Source organism: Trichosurus vulpecula, chromosome 4 (assembly GCF_011100635.1).
Source record: "Trichosurus vulpecula isolate mTriVul1 chromosome 4, mTriVul1.pri, whole genome shotgun sequence".
Taxonomy (NCBI): domain Eukaryota; kingdom Metazoa; phylum Chordata; class Mammalia; order Diprotodontia; family Phalangeridae; genus Trichosurus; species Trichosurus vulpecula.
This window is the reverse complement of record NC_050576.1, coordinates 161,582,295-161,599,743: the sequence shown is the minus strand read 5'-3', so window position 1 is coordinate 161,599,743 and position 17,449 is coordinate 161,582,295. Positions and strand designations below refer to the sequence as shown.

Genomic DNA, 17,449 nt, shown 5'->3' with positions numbered 1-17,449 from the left:
TATACGCATAGTTTTGCACCATATTAATTTCTTTCACCTTATGTTTTTAAAGCATTTTTGTGTCTAGATAAACAAATCCAGAGGCCTTTAAAGATGGAAGAAACATTTTTTAGGTGTAGGTTTCTTCCATAACAATAGGAATAAATATAAAGTCCTGAACTTTACATTTATGCTAAAAAAAAAAACACAACTACATCAATTTTAAATGGGGAAAATATGATTTAGTAATTCATATGAAAAAGACCTGGGGATTCAGATGAATGCAAACTCAAGATACCCACCAATATACTGGCTATCTTAAAAGCTAACACAAACTTAGGCTTCATTAAGAGAAGTATGGAGTATAAAACAAGGTAGAGTAGCAGTCCTGCCACACTATACTGGTCAGAAGAGAGCAGCCATGATGGTGAAGGATCTGTAAATTATGTTACAAGAACAGTTTAAGAGAATGTGCACTATTTAGACTAGAAAAAGGACTTGGGCTAACAGGATAGCTGTCTTCAAGTAATGGCAGTTATGAGAAAGATTAATTATACTTTATGTATCCTCAAAGGCCAAAACGAGGACAAAGTGGGAGAAATTACTGCAAGGAAACCAGTTCAATATAAGAACTTTATAACAATTAAAGCTTTTTAAAAATGTAATGAGTTGCCTTGTGGGACACTGAGTTTGCTCTGCTGCATAGTGATAAAGCAGAATCTTAAATGACCATCTGTCAGGTATTTGTTGAGAATACTCCTAAACAAGGATGGTTTGACAAGATGATAACCTCGCAAGTCCTGTCTGCCAGCTCTTAGGTTCTAAATTGTAATGTCATCTGGGAAACAGAGCAGCACAAATAACGAAGAAGGGAAAGGGAGATGCTTTCTATGTCAGGAAGCCCTAGATTCAAGTTTGACACATACCGACATAGCAAGTCAGTTAACCTCTCAATGCCCCGCCCCGCCCCCCAAAATTTTCTAAGACTAAGTTCCAGAAGTTTTCAATCCGCACTGGTAGAAAGTTTCTTCACAGGGAGTTCCCTGAACTAATGAAATCATGAGTCAGGACACCACCTCCTCCTCCTCCTCCACACACACACACACACAAAAGATTATTCCCCCTAATTCCTTCTTTTTACAGATGAGGGCACGGAGCCCTAGAGAGATTAGGTGAGTTACACAATTAAGTGACTTGCCCAAAGTACCAGTACTGGGACCCAAACCTGGGCTTCCTCCTACTCTAGTCTAGTTGTCTTTCTGTTGCACCCCCTGGGGCTCAATAAATACTCAAATGTTCGGCAACACGACGGTACACGATCGGATGAAGATACCCTAGCCTGGTATGGCACAGCACCATAAAAGCAGCGTAACAGAGTTACTTGCCCAAAGTTAGTCTGTCGAAGGAGCTTGGACCGGGACCTGGGTGCCAAGCTCCCAGCCCCTCAATAGCATACACGGGGAGTCGGTTCCCACAGAAGTCACCTGGTCCCTCGGGTACCGTGGCCTCACGGGAACAAACAGCGGGGGCGACTGCACTGACCGCTGGAGCAAGGCCTCAGGCTCCCCGTTCCTGGAAAGTGGCCTCAGGCTGGCGTTCGCCACCCCCAGCACAGATAGAACCTTCCCAGGTACGGTAGCCTCCTCACGCCTTCAGGCCTCGGCTTCCCACAAGTCCCCTCAGGCGAACGCTGACCCCCGTAGTCCACCAGGTGACCCCTGACCCCCAACTCCCGCCTCCCACCGTCCCTCACACATCCTCCTATATGTCCGTCTGTTATCAGCTCCCTCGCTCCGTCTCTCTTACTGTGATCTACACTCCCCGAGTTCCACCCCCGGAAGTCTCCTTCCCTCACTGCCGCCTGATTCTTTCCCGCCCGGACCCCGCGCGACCCAGCCACCCTCACCGGCCGGCCTGAGCCCGCGGAAACTCCGCTCAGGCCACCGCCGGAAATCACTCGACGTCAGGGACGGATATGCGCGCCCCCGAACCGCGTTCCAGGAGGTTGGACTGAAACTGAGCATGCGCTCGTGTCAGCCGACATCTTGAGTCAGGGCAAAATGAAGCTAGAGCGGACAAGTTTGTCATTGGCGAAAAAGTTAAAGGGACCATCCCTTGGAGTCTCATTTCTTCCCCATCTCCCACCCTCAGCTGAGACCTAATATTTTGAGGTGCACGAGGAGGGCTGTTTGCTCGCCATAAATCATATGGCATGAAAGATTTGGGATCTTGAGAATTGAGAAATAAAGTGTTAACTTAAGTGGTATCCAAATACAGTCAGTACCTTTACTGGAGCAAAGTCAGAAGGACCTTGGAAAGAGATTCAGGGACTGTATTAAATCAAAAATACATAAAATATTGATGTATTTATGTATTATGAGTTCTTACAAGGACCTAGCTCCGTACTAAGTCCTACATGCATACGAAGAAATTATAGGACAGTCCAAATTATCTTATACTAAGATTTACTTAAAATCTTGGTGAATTTCATACAGTTTTAAAAGCAGGATCTTTAGAGGCCAAATTTCCATAACTAAAAGGATGCTGAGAGTTGGTGTAAGGAATTATTTTAGAGAAAGGTGTTTCTGTTTGGGAGTGGCTTTTTGTTTTGTTTCCCTAGAAGGATAATTGGAGATAGGATATTCTAAATCATAAGGTCGTGACTTTTTTAATGCACAGCTTTGGTGGTTTGGTCCTTAATCACTAACATCTGGAGTTTATGAAGGGGTCCGTAATAACACTCTGTGGTCACATAGAAATGCACCGTAACAGTAATGACCTAATCAATAATGGAATTCAAACAGTCAGGAATTTGTTTTTCCACTTCTCTGTGTTCCTTGTCACCCAGAACATTCTGCTACTATTTTAAGACCTAGTCATCCGAGCTATAGGATTTCCTATGATAATCAAGGAAAGAAAGATTTAAATTGCCAGTCTCCTCCCTCTGGCCTCCAGATTTTTGCACTTTTCCCAGAATACTCGTAAAAAGGCGGGGCCTTAAACCCAGGCGCTTCTAAACTAGGCGTGGTCTCTTCTTCGGTATGTTTCGGAAAGTAGAAGGACCTCTGGTCTGAGACTGTTCGGAGAGAGGCGGAGCCTTCTGCCTGGGACTGTTCGGAAAAGGGCGGAGCTTACCTCGCATCAGGACCAGTCTGGCAGCACCTGCATCTTTAGCTCAGAGCATCCCTAGAGCATCTTAGGTGGACCCGCAGCTCGCACGGTGAGGCCAAGCCATCGCAGAAGTCTTCCTTCTCTGCTGCCCATATCGGCATCTTGCAGCTGCGGCCTTTGCACTAACAGAGGGGTGCAGGAGTTCTCAGGAAGCTGGGAACCCATTTACAGCAAGTGCTGCTGATTACGCCATGGCCGAGATCACCAATATTCGACCCAGCTTTGGTGAGTGGGGTTTAGGGTTGAGGAAATGAAGCAGGGGGTGGTTGGAACCATAGCAGAGATACTAGGTCCTAGCTGCAGAGGAATGAGTTTGACCGAGACCAGGGCCCTGGCAGTGTCCGACCCAGAAAAACCTAGGCCAGGAATGCTGGGCAGCCAGCAACGGACAGAACCCAGACCTTGGAGATGTAGACCGCAGGAGTGGGCAAGGCCAGGACTGGCACCAGACCAGAGCTAAGTAGTAGGGAGTTGGGGTGGGAGAAAGGTTTGAAAACCTTTCCTGTGTCGCTGTCAGCACTGAGAGAGGTGAGAAGCAAGAGGTGCACAGCCTAGTTGAACCCTTCCTTTTGGGGTGCAGGTATGGGGTGGCCAAACCCTCCCCCTTAAGGCACGAAGGGCGGTGTCCCTTCCCCTCCCCTACATCATAAGGCTGCAGGGGAGGGAGGTGGCACTGGGGATGGGGTATTAAGATGGCAGCTTGGGGATTGTGGGCTGAGTGGCTGGCAGCCAGGGGAGGCGGCCTCCCGGGAGTGAGGTTGGGGGAGGGGGGTGCAGGAGAGGAGCAGCTCCGAGCTGCTCTGCTGGACCTCTTGGACTGAGGGGCTGGGCAGCTCTCCTGGCGGCTTCATTCTGCATAGTAATGGTGGGGTCTGTCCGATGCTACCTAATGGCGTTTGGCGATGCTGGGCTGAGAGAATGACGTGATGTCTATTTCTGGGCTGCCTAGCTGCGCTTCGACTCTCCTTCTCCGGGCCTTTGTTCCCGGGGTCCCCGGGGCTGGCTCTTGGAGAGCGGCGGGAGGGGGATTCGAACTCTCACCAGCAGGGCCTGAGCCGAAGCTGGAGAAGGAGGGGCGGGAGAGGCCAGAGCCCGGGGGAGGCCGCTTTGTGTACCAGAGAAAGCATTACGTCATCTCGGAGCGGCCCGTCCCGGCCCAGCCCCACTTGGCCCCTGCTGGATAAGCTACGGCCCTGGGGGAGGGGAGAAGAGAAAAGAAGAGGGATGAGGTTGGGAAGGGAGGAAGCAGCCTTTTTCCTGTATGGGGGAGTCCCACTATCTGCTAGCGGGCAAACCTTTAAGCCCCCAACTTTCTCAGTCTCCACTGCCCTGAAAAAGGAATGCCCCGTGTTCCCTGTTAGCTTACCCTACTAATGGGACGGTAATCAGGAGTGGTGAACAAGAGAGCTTGTCTTTCCGTACATGAGAGTCCCTTCTCTCTGCTCCCACCTATCCAGGAAGCTTGGTCATCGAGACTTGAATGACCAGAGTGATGACAAAATCTTGCTTGGATTTGGTGGTTTTCCCCACTCCCGAGTTTGAGGCCTTTGGAAGTGGGTCTAGGAGGAAGGTATACAATTTTTAAAATAATAATAAAAACCCATCTTGTAAACTTCTTTCACTTGGACCACTTCATCCCAGAGAAATCCCCAAATCTAAATCATTAACTTTATTTCTTTCTCCCACAATCTCCTGCATCTCCAGCTTTCTGTTCCCTATTTGTAGTCATATATTTCACCTTGGGGATGTCAATGATCTTATCACTTATTTCTTCTTGTGACTCTGAGTTCTCCCCTCTACCAATTCACTTCCTCTACTTCGGTAATAAGTTGTTTAATTTTGTCCCAGATCCCTAGTAGAAATGATCAACATGGAAAAGGATTCGGAAAGATTATCTTTCCTTGAACTCTGAAGGGGTAAGAATTGTCTTGCACAAGGAAATGGAAAGAAGCCTTTTTTGGAATCTAGGAAAGCTGGGAAAAACCCTAATGAGATGTTGATTTCTTCCTCTGTACAATGAGGAAATTGGACTAGTTGGCCTCTGAAGTCTTCCAGCTCTAGATCTGAAATCCTATGATGCTATGACATCTCCAAGTCTGTTTCCTTGTCTGTAAAATGGGAGTGCTCCCAATAGTACCTACTTCATAAGGTGGCTATGAAATAAAGCACTATATAAAGTGCTTCAAATATTTTAAATCTTTATAAAATCCTTTGTAGGTGAGAAAAAAACCTCAGAGAGGCTGAGTAACTTACCTAGGGTCACACAGAACCATTAGATTCTAAGTTCCATAAGGGCAGGGTCTGTCTTTTGCCTCTTTTTGTATCCTCAGCCCTTAGCCCTGTGCCTGGCACATAGTAGGCACCTACTGATTGTTCATTGATTGAACTAACCCTCAAACCCAGGCCTTTTGACTTGAATACCAGTGTTTGTTTTTCCAAAAGAACAAAGCTCACTGTAATACACAACCACCCTAAAATTCTTTTTAACCACTATTTTCAATTGCCTCCCCCATCAAATCTTTGACTATAGAATATGAGTTTCTGGACCCTGTCAAAGATGATGTAGAGGTTTGGGTTTCTTTTTTAAATTCAGAATGCATTGAATTAAATGACCTTTGATGTCTCTTGCTGTGTGTGATTTCTTCCTGCCAGGTCTCTTGATATGGAGTAGGGTCCTATAATGATCAGGAATATATATTGAAAAGTGGGAGATAGTGAGAAGTGGTCTCTATGGGTGGTGTCAAACACAAATAGAAATGGGGGCTACTAAATCATACATAAGTATCTCTGCACAGGATGCATATTGGCTTACTTTTAAAATGCAATATTATGTATGTTCTATTGTATTTTTATGTATTTTGTCAAATATCTACCAATTATATTTTAATCTGGTTTGAGCTGCACTCAGGAGCGTTTTGGGCCAGATGCAGCTGAGCTGTGAGTTTGACACCTACTGGAAAATCAGTATCTTTTTCATCCTCAGTTCCTCTAGGAGGTGGAAATTTCACAAACTATGATAACAAGAAGGATGGTGCTGGAATAGCAAAGTAAATCAGCACATAGCTGAATACAGGACCTGAATTTTGTAGGTATCCTCTCACCTAGTGTTCCATCTCTTAGATCTCAATTTCGAATATTTCTCAAAAAACACCTTTCCTTCTCTGCTAAATGTGGAGATTGGACTATCACTAGCATTCCATGGTTCTATATTTCTACCCTCTCATAGTCCAACCCAATTTTTCTCTCCTAGAGTCCTTCTACAGCCATGTTCATTAATCAAGAACAAATAATTTTCATGAAAGCACTATATTGGTGAATAAAAGCCACAGAGAGCACATCCTTCTGATTGTTTAAAGCTTCCACCTGCCTTTCTTCATCCTTGATGAAGCTTCTACATTTCTCTATATATTGATTCAACTAATATTTATTAAAAATATATATTATGGATGACATTATGTTAGGCACTATTTGGATAGACTACTACAAAGGTTTAATAAGCCTTGATTTCTCCACCCCTTCTAGGAGCTTACTATATACAGTGCTACCATAATAGAATGTGGCTCCCCTTCCCCTTTTATAGTCTAAATATTATACATCAGTCTGGGTATCTTTGATTTATCTTATTTACGTTGTTTGTACCTTAGAATTGCTTTTTTAAGCTGGGTATTCTAGTGCATACCTGTAATCCCAGCTACCAAGAAGGTTGTGGCTGGTAGATCTCTTGAACTTCAGAGTTCTGAATGGCAGTGGGCCAAGCTGTCCATACTAAGTTCAGCATCAATATGGGTGAGCTGCCAGGAGTGAGGGGGCTACAGGTCACCTAAGGAGGGGCAAACAGGCCCAGGTTGGAAATAGAGGAGGTCAAAGTTCCCTTGCCAATAGTAGTGCCATTGGGCGCCCGAATAGCCACCGCTCTTCCAGACTGGATAAAATAGAGACACTCAGTCATACAAAAATTTTCCTTAAAAATTGCCTTTTAAAATTTATTACCTTTCCCTTTTTGGCTCATATTGGCGTTCATATATTTCCAGAGCTGGATACGAGCTAGAGATCATTTAGTATAACCTGCCACCCCCAAGTAAGAATTCTCTCCTCAGCATCACTGACAGGTAGTCATCCAGTTTCTTCTCAAAGCACTGAAGTGACAGAGAGCTCACTACTTCATAAGACAGCCAGTCTCATTGTTGTACAGCTTTAAATGTTAGGAAAACCTTTATTTTGAGTGAAATTTGCTTCTTTATAACTTCATTCAGCGGGTTTTTTTATTTAAAATTTTATGGATAGCTTTTATTTTTACATCACTTTCATCTTCCAAATGTATCCTTTATCTTCTCCTACCCAATGAGTCATTACTTGTCACTAAGACTTTAAAAGGATAAAAAGGGGGGGGGAAGTAGTTAATTAAAACTAAGCAGCACATCAACTGAGTGTGACAACGCATGCAATGTTCCATGCCTAACCTCCCCCTACCTTTGCAAAGTAGAGCAGGAGGAATATTTCCTCATCTCTCCTTCAGGACCAAGCTAGGTAATTATAATTAAGCAGTATTCACTTTCAGATTTTCGCTGTTGTTCATTCCATATATATTGGTGTAGTAAATATACCAGCTAGCATTTTATTAAGTACCTGCTATATGTGTGTCGGGCACAGTGCTAGATGCTGGGGAAAAAAAAAAAACACCTAATCCCTGCCCTCAAGGAGATTACATTCTTATGGAATTATGTGGGAATTAGGACAACACGAACACAGATAAGCTAACAATTTATCAATTGTTCCGGTCTTTTAAAAAAATATTTTTTTTATTAATTTGACTTTTATTGTCAATTCTATTTTTTCACCTTTAATCTTAGTAATTTCTTCTTTCATGCTTCTTGGTATTTGTTGATTTGTTGGTTCTCTAATTTTTAACCACATATTCAGCTCATTCTTTCTTTTTGTCAACACAAGCATTTAGGGGCATAAATTTGATTCTGGGGATTGGTTTACCTGTATCCCATATATTTTTATATTTTATATACTACAATTGTCATTTTAAAGATATTTATTTTTTCTGTAATGTGGCCTTTGACCCATGCATTATTTAGAAAGTCATTGTTTAGCCTCCATCTAGGGCTATAGCTTTCGGTCAAGTATAGACAGTTGATTATAATTTTACAGTCAGCATATTTCATAGTCTATTAAAAGAATACCTAAGATTTCTTTCTACATTTATTCATAAATTCTTTATGCCCTAGATCATATACAACTTTTATAAAACAACAATGCAATTTTTAAAAAGAAACATATTCTTTACTACACTTACTCTATGTTCATCAAATAGATGGGTTTTTTCAATACTCTAAGTTTGTCCCTTCTGTCTTGTTTATTTTTGATGTCATATACCATTAATGGAATATTGAAGTTTCCTACTTTTATTACCTTGTTATTTTGCTATATACATTTTGATCCTCTTTCTTTAAGAATTTGGTTGGTTTGACGTGTAGTGCACGTGTGTTTAATAGCGATAGCCTTTGATTGTCTACGGAACCTTTAGGTATCATACTTCTGCTTGTCAGTCAATAAAGATTTAAGTGCTTACTATGTGCCAGGCACTGTGCAGAGCGCTGAGGACACAGAGAAAAGCAAAAGACAGTCCCTGACACAATCTAGTAGGGGAGACAACATGTAAACACTATGTACAAATAAGCCACATACAGGATCAGTGGAAAACAATCAACAGAGGAAAGGCAATAGAATTAAGAGGGATTTGGACAGGCTTCCTGAAGAAGGTGGGATTTTAGCTGGGACTTGAGGGAGGCTAAGAAAGCCAGGAGGTACAGGTGAGGAAAGAAGCACATTCCAAGCATGGAAGACAGCCAAGGGAAATGCCCAGAGTTGGGGAGTTCCTTGCTGGAAGACCGAACAGCATGGAGGGCAGGGTCACTGGATCACAGAATATTTGCAGGTGGATGGGGGTATAAGGTGTTAGAAGACTAGAAATGAAGGGGAGACCGAGTTATGAACAGATGAAGGGCTCTGAAGGCTCTTCATTTGTTGCAAAGTTCCTCTTTCCTTGAGCCATTGCTGAACCTTAACAAGTTCCTCTGGCTATGAGTGATTATTTTATTGTTTGCTTGTTTTCTTCACTGTCTCCCGGAGAGAGTGATAAGAGAATTGGCCCAAATATATCAATGCTAATAATCTTACAGCGGGAACCACTTCACTAAAATCAACTGCAACAGTTAATGGCAATAAATTAAACTCCACCCACCTGGTAGGGGGAGGTTTAATTGTTTAGCCATTCCTTGCCTATTTTTTTTTTTGTTTGCTTGTATTTTATTCTGGAGGCAATAAGAAGCCACTGGAGCTTATTGAGTAGGGGTCAGACCTATACTTTAGGAAATTCGCTTAGATACCTGAGGATGGACTGAAGTGGGGAAAGACTTATGGCATGCAGACACAGCAGCGGGCCATTGCAACAGTCTAGGGGTGAGGTGAAGAGGGCCTGCGCCAAAGTGATGGCCGTATCAGAGGAGAGACAGGGGCATATACGAGAGATGTTACAAAGGTAAAATTCACAGTCCTTGGCAACAGATTAGATTTGAGGGGTAAGAGAGAGTAAGGAGTTGAGGATGATACCTAGATTGGGAGTCTGGGTAACTAGAAGGATGATGGTAGAGTCAACAGTAGTAAGTATATTTGGAAAGAAAGGGGATGTTGGCAGGGGTGGGGACACAGATTATGAGATCAGTTTTGGACATGTTGAGTTTAAGATGTCTACAAGACATCCATTATAGGATATCTAATGGGTGGCTGGAGATGTGAGACTGGAGGTCAGCAGAGAGGTTAGGGCTAGATAAGTAGCGTTGAGAATCATCAGCTTAAAGATGATAATTGAATACATGAGAGTATGATAGTATAGAGGGAGAATAGGAGAGGGCCCAGGATAAAGCCCTAGGGGGGAACACCCAAGGACTGGATGTGACCTAGATGAAGATCCATCAAAGAAGACTGAGAAGTAGCCAGTTAGGTAAGAGAAGAACCAGGGGAGAGTGGTGTCAGGAAAACCTAGAGAGAGAGAATATTAAGGAGGAGAGAGTGAGCCACAGTATCAAAGGGTGCAGAGATCGAGGAAGATGTGAATTGAGAAATTGAAAAAAGAAATTAGGTTTGGCAATTAAGAGATCATTTGTGTCTCCTGTTACTTTCTACTTTGAACTAAACACTTTCTCAGAGGCAGCACAAGATTTGGAGTCAGAGGACTTAATTTTGAATCTCATGGTATGGTGTAGACGGAATGAGAAAATTGAGGAAGAGAAGAAGTTTGGGGGTGAAGGGAGGGAAGATAAGTGACTTCTGTCACTTCTTGTATGACTTTAGGCAAGTCTGGACCTCAGTTTTCTCATCAGTAAAATGAGTGGGCTGGACAATATACCTCTAAGATCCTGCCAGGTCTAAATTCTATTATACATGAAGTAAATGCAAATTTAGACTAAGTAAATATAAAGTAATTTCTGCCTGAATGGCACTAGCTAGTATAAACCCCCTTGTAGGACGTGGCACTTGAAATAAGTGAAGGAGGGTGGGAAGTCTTAAGTGAAGCCAAGGAGAGAGTACATTCTAAGCATGGTGGATGGCCTGTGCAAAGGCATGAAGGCAGGAGATCATGGAATCATAGATACAGAGATAGGAGGGGTCTCAGAGGTCATCTAGTCCAACCATGGTAGAATGTGGTATGGGGAAAGGCAATTAGGCCATTGAAGATTAGCAATATGCAGTATTCCTGGAAAGACAGGCTGGAGCCAGATTGTGAAGGGCTTTATACACCAAAGAGAGAGGTCTGAATTTTATCCTGAAGGCATTTGGAAGCTACCAAAGCTTATTGAGCAAACGATAACATTATCAGACCTATTATTTAGAAACAGCAATTTTAGAAGCAGCTAGGTAGCACAGTGGATAGAGCACCAGCCCTGGAGTCAGGAGGATCTGATTTCAAATGCAGCCTTAAACCCTTACTTAGCGGTATGACCCTGGGCAAGTGACTTAACCCTGATTGCCTCCCCCCAAAAGAAATATGCCTTGTGTAGATTATAGAGGGGCAGGATGAAGGGGTGGGCAGAGATACTGGACTGATTTAAGAGATGGTTAATGATAAGGGCCTGAACCAGGGTGGTAGCCATGATGGGGATGGATGTAAGAAGTATGGTGGAGGTAGAATCCAACAAGATTTGGCCACTCACTGATTGGATGGGAATATGTGCGAAAAGTCAGGGTTGACTTCAAGATCGAAAACCTGGGTGACTAGAAGAATCGTGGTACAATTATGATATGGTGTAGGCAGAATGAGAAAGTTGAGGACGAGAAGAAGGTTTGGGGGAGGGGAAGATAATGAGTTGTATTTTGGACATGTTGAATTTCAGAGGTCTACATCCATTTGAAAATGTCCTATAGGAAGTTGGTGATACAGAATGGAAATTTAGGAGAGACAATTCTCTGTCCTTGTGTTACCCTCTGAAGCTGCACAGAGAAGTCTTCTCAGCTTTCCACATGACAATCCTCCAGAATGTTAGAGATGGCTAACGTGTCTTCACCAAGTTCAACATCCCCAATTCCCTCAACTATTTCTCATCATTTTGTTTCTAGATCCTTCATCATCCTGGTTCCCCTTCTCTGAATGAGCTCTAGTTTGTCGCCTTCCCCTTTTAAGATATCCCCAGAGCTAAAAACAGTATACCCAATGTGATCTGAGTAGCTCAAGGTGGTGGTTGATCCCCATGTTCTGAATATTTGACTCTTACAGTACAGCCTAAGCCTTTTTTCCCCCTTTCATTTATTTATTTTTAGTCTTAGCTTTTTTTGTCAGTCACTTTACTCACTGACTCATTTCAAGTTTGTCCTTCTCTGAAGCCAGACTCTGGATCTTCATATGAATTGCTATCAAGCATTTTCTATGACCCTCCTTTAATATTTTACCATCTGTGATTTTTTTTAACCTGAATGAAAGACTATATATTTATCCTTGTTAAAATTCGTTTTGTTGGTTCCAGCTCGGCCTTCCAATCTGTCAAGATCTTTTTGACTTCCTATTCTATTGAGCACATGCATGAATCAACTTGTATTGCCATGACAGCCCCAAAAAGCTAGTGCCATCTTAGGCTACTTTAAGAGAGGTGTGGCTTCCAGGAATAAGAAGGAGATAGCCCTATTGTAACTCGAACTGATCAGAACACATTTGGAACACTGTGTTCAGTCTTGGGTGCTACAGTTTGGGAGGGACATTGATAAGCTGCAGATCTCTGAGAGGAGGGACACCTAGAGTCCTGAGTTCATGATATAGGAGGCTTTGTTGAAAGAACGGGGATGTTAGCCTTGAGAAAGAAATACACAGGGGGTGTCTAATATCTGCCTTCAGGTATTTGAAGGGCTAGCATGTGGAAGAAGAATTAAGCTCTTTGTCTTTGGCCCAGGAAGGCGGAAGGAGGAGCAATGTACAGAAATTGCAAAGAGTCAAATTTAGTCTTAAGGTCAGTCAAGTCAACAAGCATTTATTAAGCTCCAACTATATACCAGGCACTATGCTAATGCATTAAGTGTTATGTCAGGAAGAACTTCCTAACAATTAGAGCTATCCAAAAGTAGACAGTGTTACTTTGGGGGGAGGGGGGTAGTATTTTCCCTTCCTTAGAAGTTTTAGATCAAGTCAACAAGCATTTATTAAGCCCCTGCTGTGTGCCACACAAAGAAAAGCAAAAACAAAACAAAAAACAGTCCCAGCTTTCACAGTCTAGTAGGGGAGACAACATACAAACACCTATATGCAAACAAGATATGTACAAGATAAATTAGAGATAATATCAGAAGAAAGGAAGGCACTGAGATTAAGGAAGTCTGCCTAGGAAAGGTTTCCTGTGGAAAGCGGGTCTTTCACTGAGACTCGAAGGGAGCTAGGGAAGGCAGAAGGCAGAAGGCAGAGCTGAGGAGTGCATTCCAGGAGTGAGAAACAGCCAGAGAAAAGGCCCAGAGCCAAATCTTACTTGAGGAAAAGCAAGGGGACCAGTGACGCCGAATCATAGAGTATGAGGATGATAGCAAGGTATAAGAAAATAAGAGACTAGTTGTTTGAGTATATTGTGGTGAAGATTGTGATGAATTCTTTTTTAGGTACGAGTTGTCACTAGACAGCTCCTGAGGTCCCTTCCAATTCTAAAATTCCGTGATTTTTTAACTCTCTTTCCCCACTCCACCCCACCCTCACCCAGTTTTCTACTTCTTCAGATCTTTAGGGTCTCTGGCTTTAGTTACCTAGGAAATTCAAGTAAAATCTGGAATTGTCCAGATCAATACACCTGCAGTGCTGGAGAAGGCACAACCAGGGAGAGAGAGGAAGAAAAAGTCTGGTCCCAGCCATCTACATCAGTGTAATTAGTCCCCTGACCTTATTTTTATTCCTAATATGCCCTCATTTAAATAACTGAATCAATCTCAATGCATGTTTGGCTTCTAGTTCTAATCCACTCCCTCTTTACCTGTGTGACCTAGGGCAAATCATGTACAACCTCGTCTGTAAGGCGGCTAATTGATCTCTAAATTCCCTTCCAACTCTGATACTCTAATTCTCTGATATAAAATTAGGCTAATCTTTACTTCTCTTTTTCTTTCTTCCTATCTACCCTCTTATCCCCCAAACCTCAGCCCCACTAAGGCCATTTCTTGTGTCTGTGGCCACACCATTTACATCTTCAGCATGGCTGAAATTGACCTGCCCTGAGCACTTAGATGGCAGAAGATTCACCTGTTATAGAATCATAGCATGTCAGAGCTGGAAAGGAGTTTGGAGATCATCCAGTCTAATGTCCCTGTTTTATAGATGAAGACACTGAGCCCTAAGTGGTAAAGTGGCTGACTTATTATCAAATGAGATAATTTTCGTAAAGTGCTTAGCACAACAGTGCTTGGCATGTGGTAGGCACTATATAAGCGTTTCTTTTTTCTTTTTTTCTTCCTTCCTTCTTTCCTTTCTTCTCTCCTTTCCTCTTTCCTTCCTTCTTCCTCTTGTCCTTCTTTCCTTCCTTCCCTAAACCCTCAGTGAGTTCCAATGCCAGGACTAAAACCAAAGTCTTTTGGTGGACAGTACCTGGCACATAGTAGACACTTAGTCAATACTGGTTGACTTGATTTGTCCAAGTCCTGTGCTTTCTCAAACCTGGCACAATACAACTTTTGCAGGTTTGTGACTAGAGTGACCTCCTAGTTATACATATATCACTGACTGAGTGCCCAATGTACGGAGAAACTTGTACTGGGAGCTCTAGGAATATCAAGAAAAATCATAGAATGTCAGAGCTGGAGGGGTCCTCAGAGGCCATTTAGTCCAACCCATCCCTGGACAGGCATCCCACTTACCACATCCCTCAAAGGCACTGGCTCACCCTACTGACAGAAAGTATAAAGGAGAGAAAAAGGTCACACCCACAGAGAAGAAGTGAGAACATTTACAAAACAACACGGCATCAGTATCCCTGCCATTCCCCTCTCCAGGCCATCTTCCCCAAAGCACAGGTATGATCACGGCACCCCCCTACTCAAGATCTTCCAGTAGCACACTGAAGGCCAACCAAACTCACCTTCTTGCTCTTCCTCACACATTATATGCTCCATCTCCCCTCCAGGTACCTTTGCTCTGGCATGAAATGCTGTCCCTCCTCAGCTCTGCCTCTTGGAATCCCTAGTGTAGTCGGAAGCTCAGTTCAAGCTCCATCCACATGAAGACTTTCCTAATCCTCCCAGTTGCTGGTATCTTTCCCCCCCAAATTACCTTCACCTTATTTTATACATATGTATAAATATACATGTACTTATTTTATGCATATGTATATATTTACATGCATATATATATTTATATGTGTATATATTTGTATATGTTGTCTTCCCAATAGAACATAAGCTCCTTGAAGGTGGGGCCTATTTCATTTTTGTCTTTGTCTTGTCTGGGGCAGATGCAGATCAGTTCTGATAAGTAGAATGACTGGAATGGAGACAGCTAAATGGCTCAGTGCATTCTAATGTTGGGATAGAGTGCTGGGCCTGGAATCAGCAACACCTAATGTTCAAATCCAGCCCCAGATACTCCCTAGCTATCTGACCCTGGGCAGGTCACTTAACTATGTTTGCCTCCCTTTCTGCAAGTGTAAAATGGAGGTAAAGACAGCACCTACCTCACAGAGTTGTTATAAGGATCAAATGAAAAAATTGTAAAGTGCTTGGCATAGTGCCTGGCACATAGGTGCTATATAAGTGTTAGCTATGATAATTATTACCTACCTGGCAGGGTTGTTGTGAAGATCAAATGAAATAAGCTCTTAGCACAGTGCCTGGCACTTAGTAACATAGTAAGTCCTATATGACCGTTAGCTATCATTATTATTATTATTTGTAGCCCCAGGCCCTAGCACAGGATCTGGCACATAGCAGGCACTGGTTCAATGACTGTCAAAAGTTATTTCAGTAAGAAGTAACAATGTTGTAATTCGAACCCGAGCCTTCTGTTCCCAGGTCTAGTAATTTTTCCAATATTAGTTCTACTTAGCCCCAGAGGGCAGAAATAGGAACAAAGAGAGAGTCAGAAGAGAGAAGTCCCAGAGGGAGAAATTTTGACTCAAAATAAAGGAAAATGTCCCCATAGCTAGAACTGTTCAAAATGGAAAGGGCTGCTTTGACAGATAGTGAGTTAGAGATGTTCTGGGGTGGGTTGGTGGGGAGGACCCTGTTTAATTATGGGCTAGATTAGATGACCACTGAGTTCCTTTCCAGCCCTGAGATTCTGTGACTCTGGGACTGGATAAGAAGTGACACGGGGCAGGGGAAATGAGAAAGGTGGTCCTCCAGCCTTGACCGTGTTCTGTTCTCCCTCAGATGTATCCCCCGTGGTGCTGGGGCTCATCGGGGCCACCGTGCTGGTGGTGTCTGTGTCTGTGACAGTCTTCGTCTGGACCTGCTGCCACCAGCAGGCTGAGAAGAAGCACAAGACGCCTCCTTACAAGTTCATCCACATGCTCAAGGGCATCAGCATCTACCCGGAGACACTGAGCAACAAGAAGAAAATCATCCGTGTGAGGAGAGACAAAGGTGGCCCAGGGCGGGACGGCGGACGAGGAAATCTATTGGTGGACGCGGCTGAATCGGGTCTCCTGAGCCGAGAGAAGAGCCCTGGGGTGCTGAGTACTGCTAGCCCTTGCATAGACCAGCTTCCCATCAAGGTGGACTACGGGGATGAACTGAGCCCAGTTCAGAGCCTGACCCCCGGGGGAAGCAAAACAGCTTCCCCATCTTCCCCAGAAGAAGATGTTATGCTGGGGTCCCTCACCTTCTCAGTGGACTATAACTTCCCTAAAAAAGCCCTGGTAGTGACAATCCAAGAGGCCCACGGGCTGCCGGTGATGGACGACCAGACCCAGGCTTCCGATCCCTACATCAAAATGACCATCCTCCCAGACAAACGGCACCGCGTGAAGACGAGAGTGCTGCGCAAGACGCTGGACCCTGTGTTCGACGAGACCTTTACGTTCTACGGCATCCCCTACAGCCAGCTGCAGGATCTCGTGCTGCACTTCCTGGTCCTCAGCTTCGACCGATTCTCCCGGGATGACGTCATCGGTGAGGTCATGGTGCCGCTGGCTGGGGTGGACCCCAGCACGGGCAAGGTTCAGCTGACCCGGGACATCACCAAGAGAAATATCCAGGTGACGCGGGCAGCGCTGGGCAGGGGAAAGGGAGGTGCCTCTGGGTGGGACGGAGGAAGGGAGAAAGGGATAAAAGCTGCTGAAGCATGATGATGATAATTCACATTTATGTGGTGCTCTAAGGTTTATGAAAGTTTCCCCTCCTGTAAAGTAGAAGTTGGTACCGTAAGATTTATTATGCTTGTTTTACAGATGACATAAACCAAGACTACAGTTAGAGGACTAGACCAGAGACACACGGCTAATGAGGATCAGGAGAAGAACTTAAACCCAGACCCTCTGATTCCACACATCTAGTGCTCATTGTGCTTCCAGTGTCATTGGGGGTGGGGAAGGGAATAAGCGTTTATTAAATACCTACTCTGTCTTTGCTAATGAATATGATCTCAGTGGATCTTTATGACAACCTGAGACGTTGAGGAGAGACAGAAAATAGCAGTAGCGGTGCTATATAAGACATTCCTAGTGGTTGAGTGGGCATTTGCTTGGAGCCTCTGAGATAACCTAGGAAGGAGCAGTTATGATGATAAGCTGAGCTCCTGAGATTCTGCTCATTTGTACCATACTGAAAGTGCACTGCT

General features: G+C 43.9%; 2 protein-coding genes across 4 annotated transcripts in view; one reads left to right on the top strand and one right to left on the bottom strand.

Annotated features, from left to right (window-relative positions):
- GON4L (gon-4 like) overlaps window positions 1-1,944 on the bottom strand; it is a 74,983-nt gene extending 73,039 nt beyond the window's left edge. For 2 of the 3 annotated variants that reach the window (XM_036753741.1, XM_036753742.1), the window contains exon 1: window positions 1,886-1,944. The gene's annotated coding sequence lies outside the window, so the exon portion shown is untranslated. Of the gene's footprint in view, window positions 1-1,463; window positions 1,678-1,885 lie in introns of those variants that run through there. The other variant, XM_036753739.1, reaches the window with a different exon arrangement.
- A 1,157-nt stretch (window positions 1,945-3,101) lies between these two features.
- Window positions 3,102-17,449, top strand: part of SYT11 (synaptotagmin 11) — a 31,633-nt gene continuing 17,285 nt past the window's right edge. Inside the window, exons 1-2 of the mRNA XM_036757750.1 lie at window positions 3,102-3,375; window positions 16,042-16,868. Coding sequence (XP_036613645.1) covers window positions 3,342-3,375; window positions 16,042-16,868 — 861 coding nt within the window. The 5' untranslated portion in view covers window positions 3,102-3,341. The remainder of the gene's footprint in view (window positions 3,376-16,041; window positions 16,869-17,449) is intronic.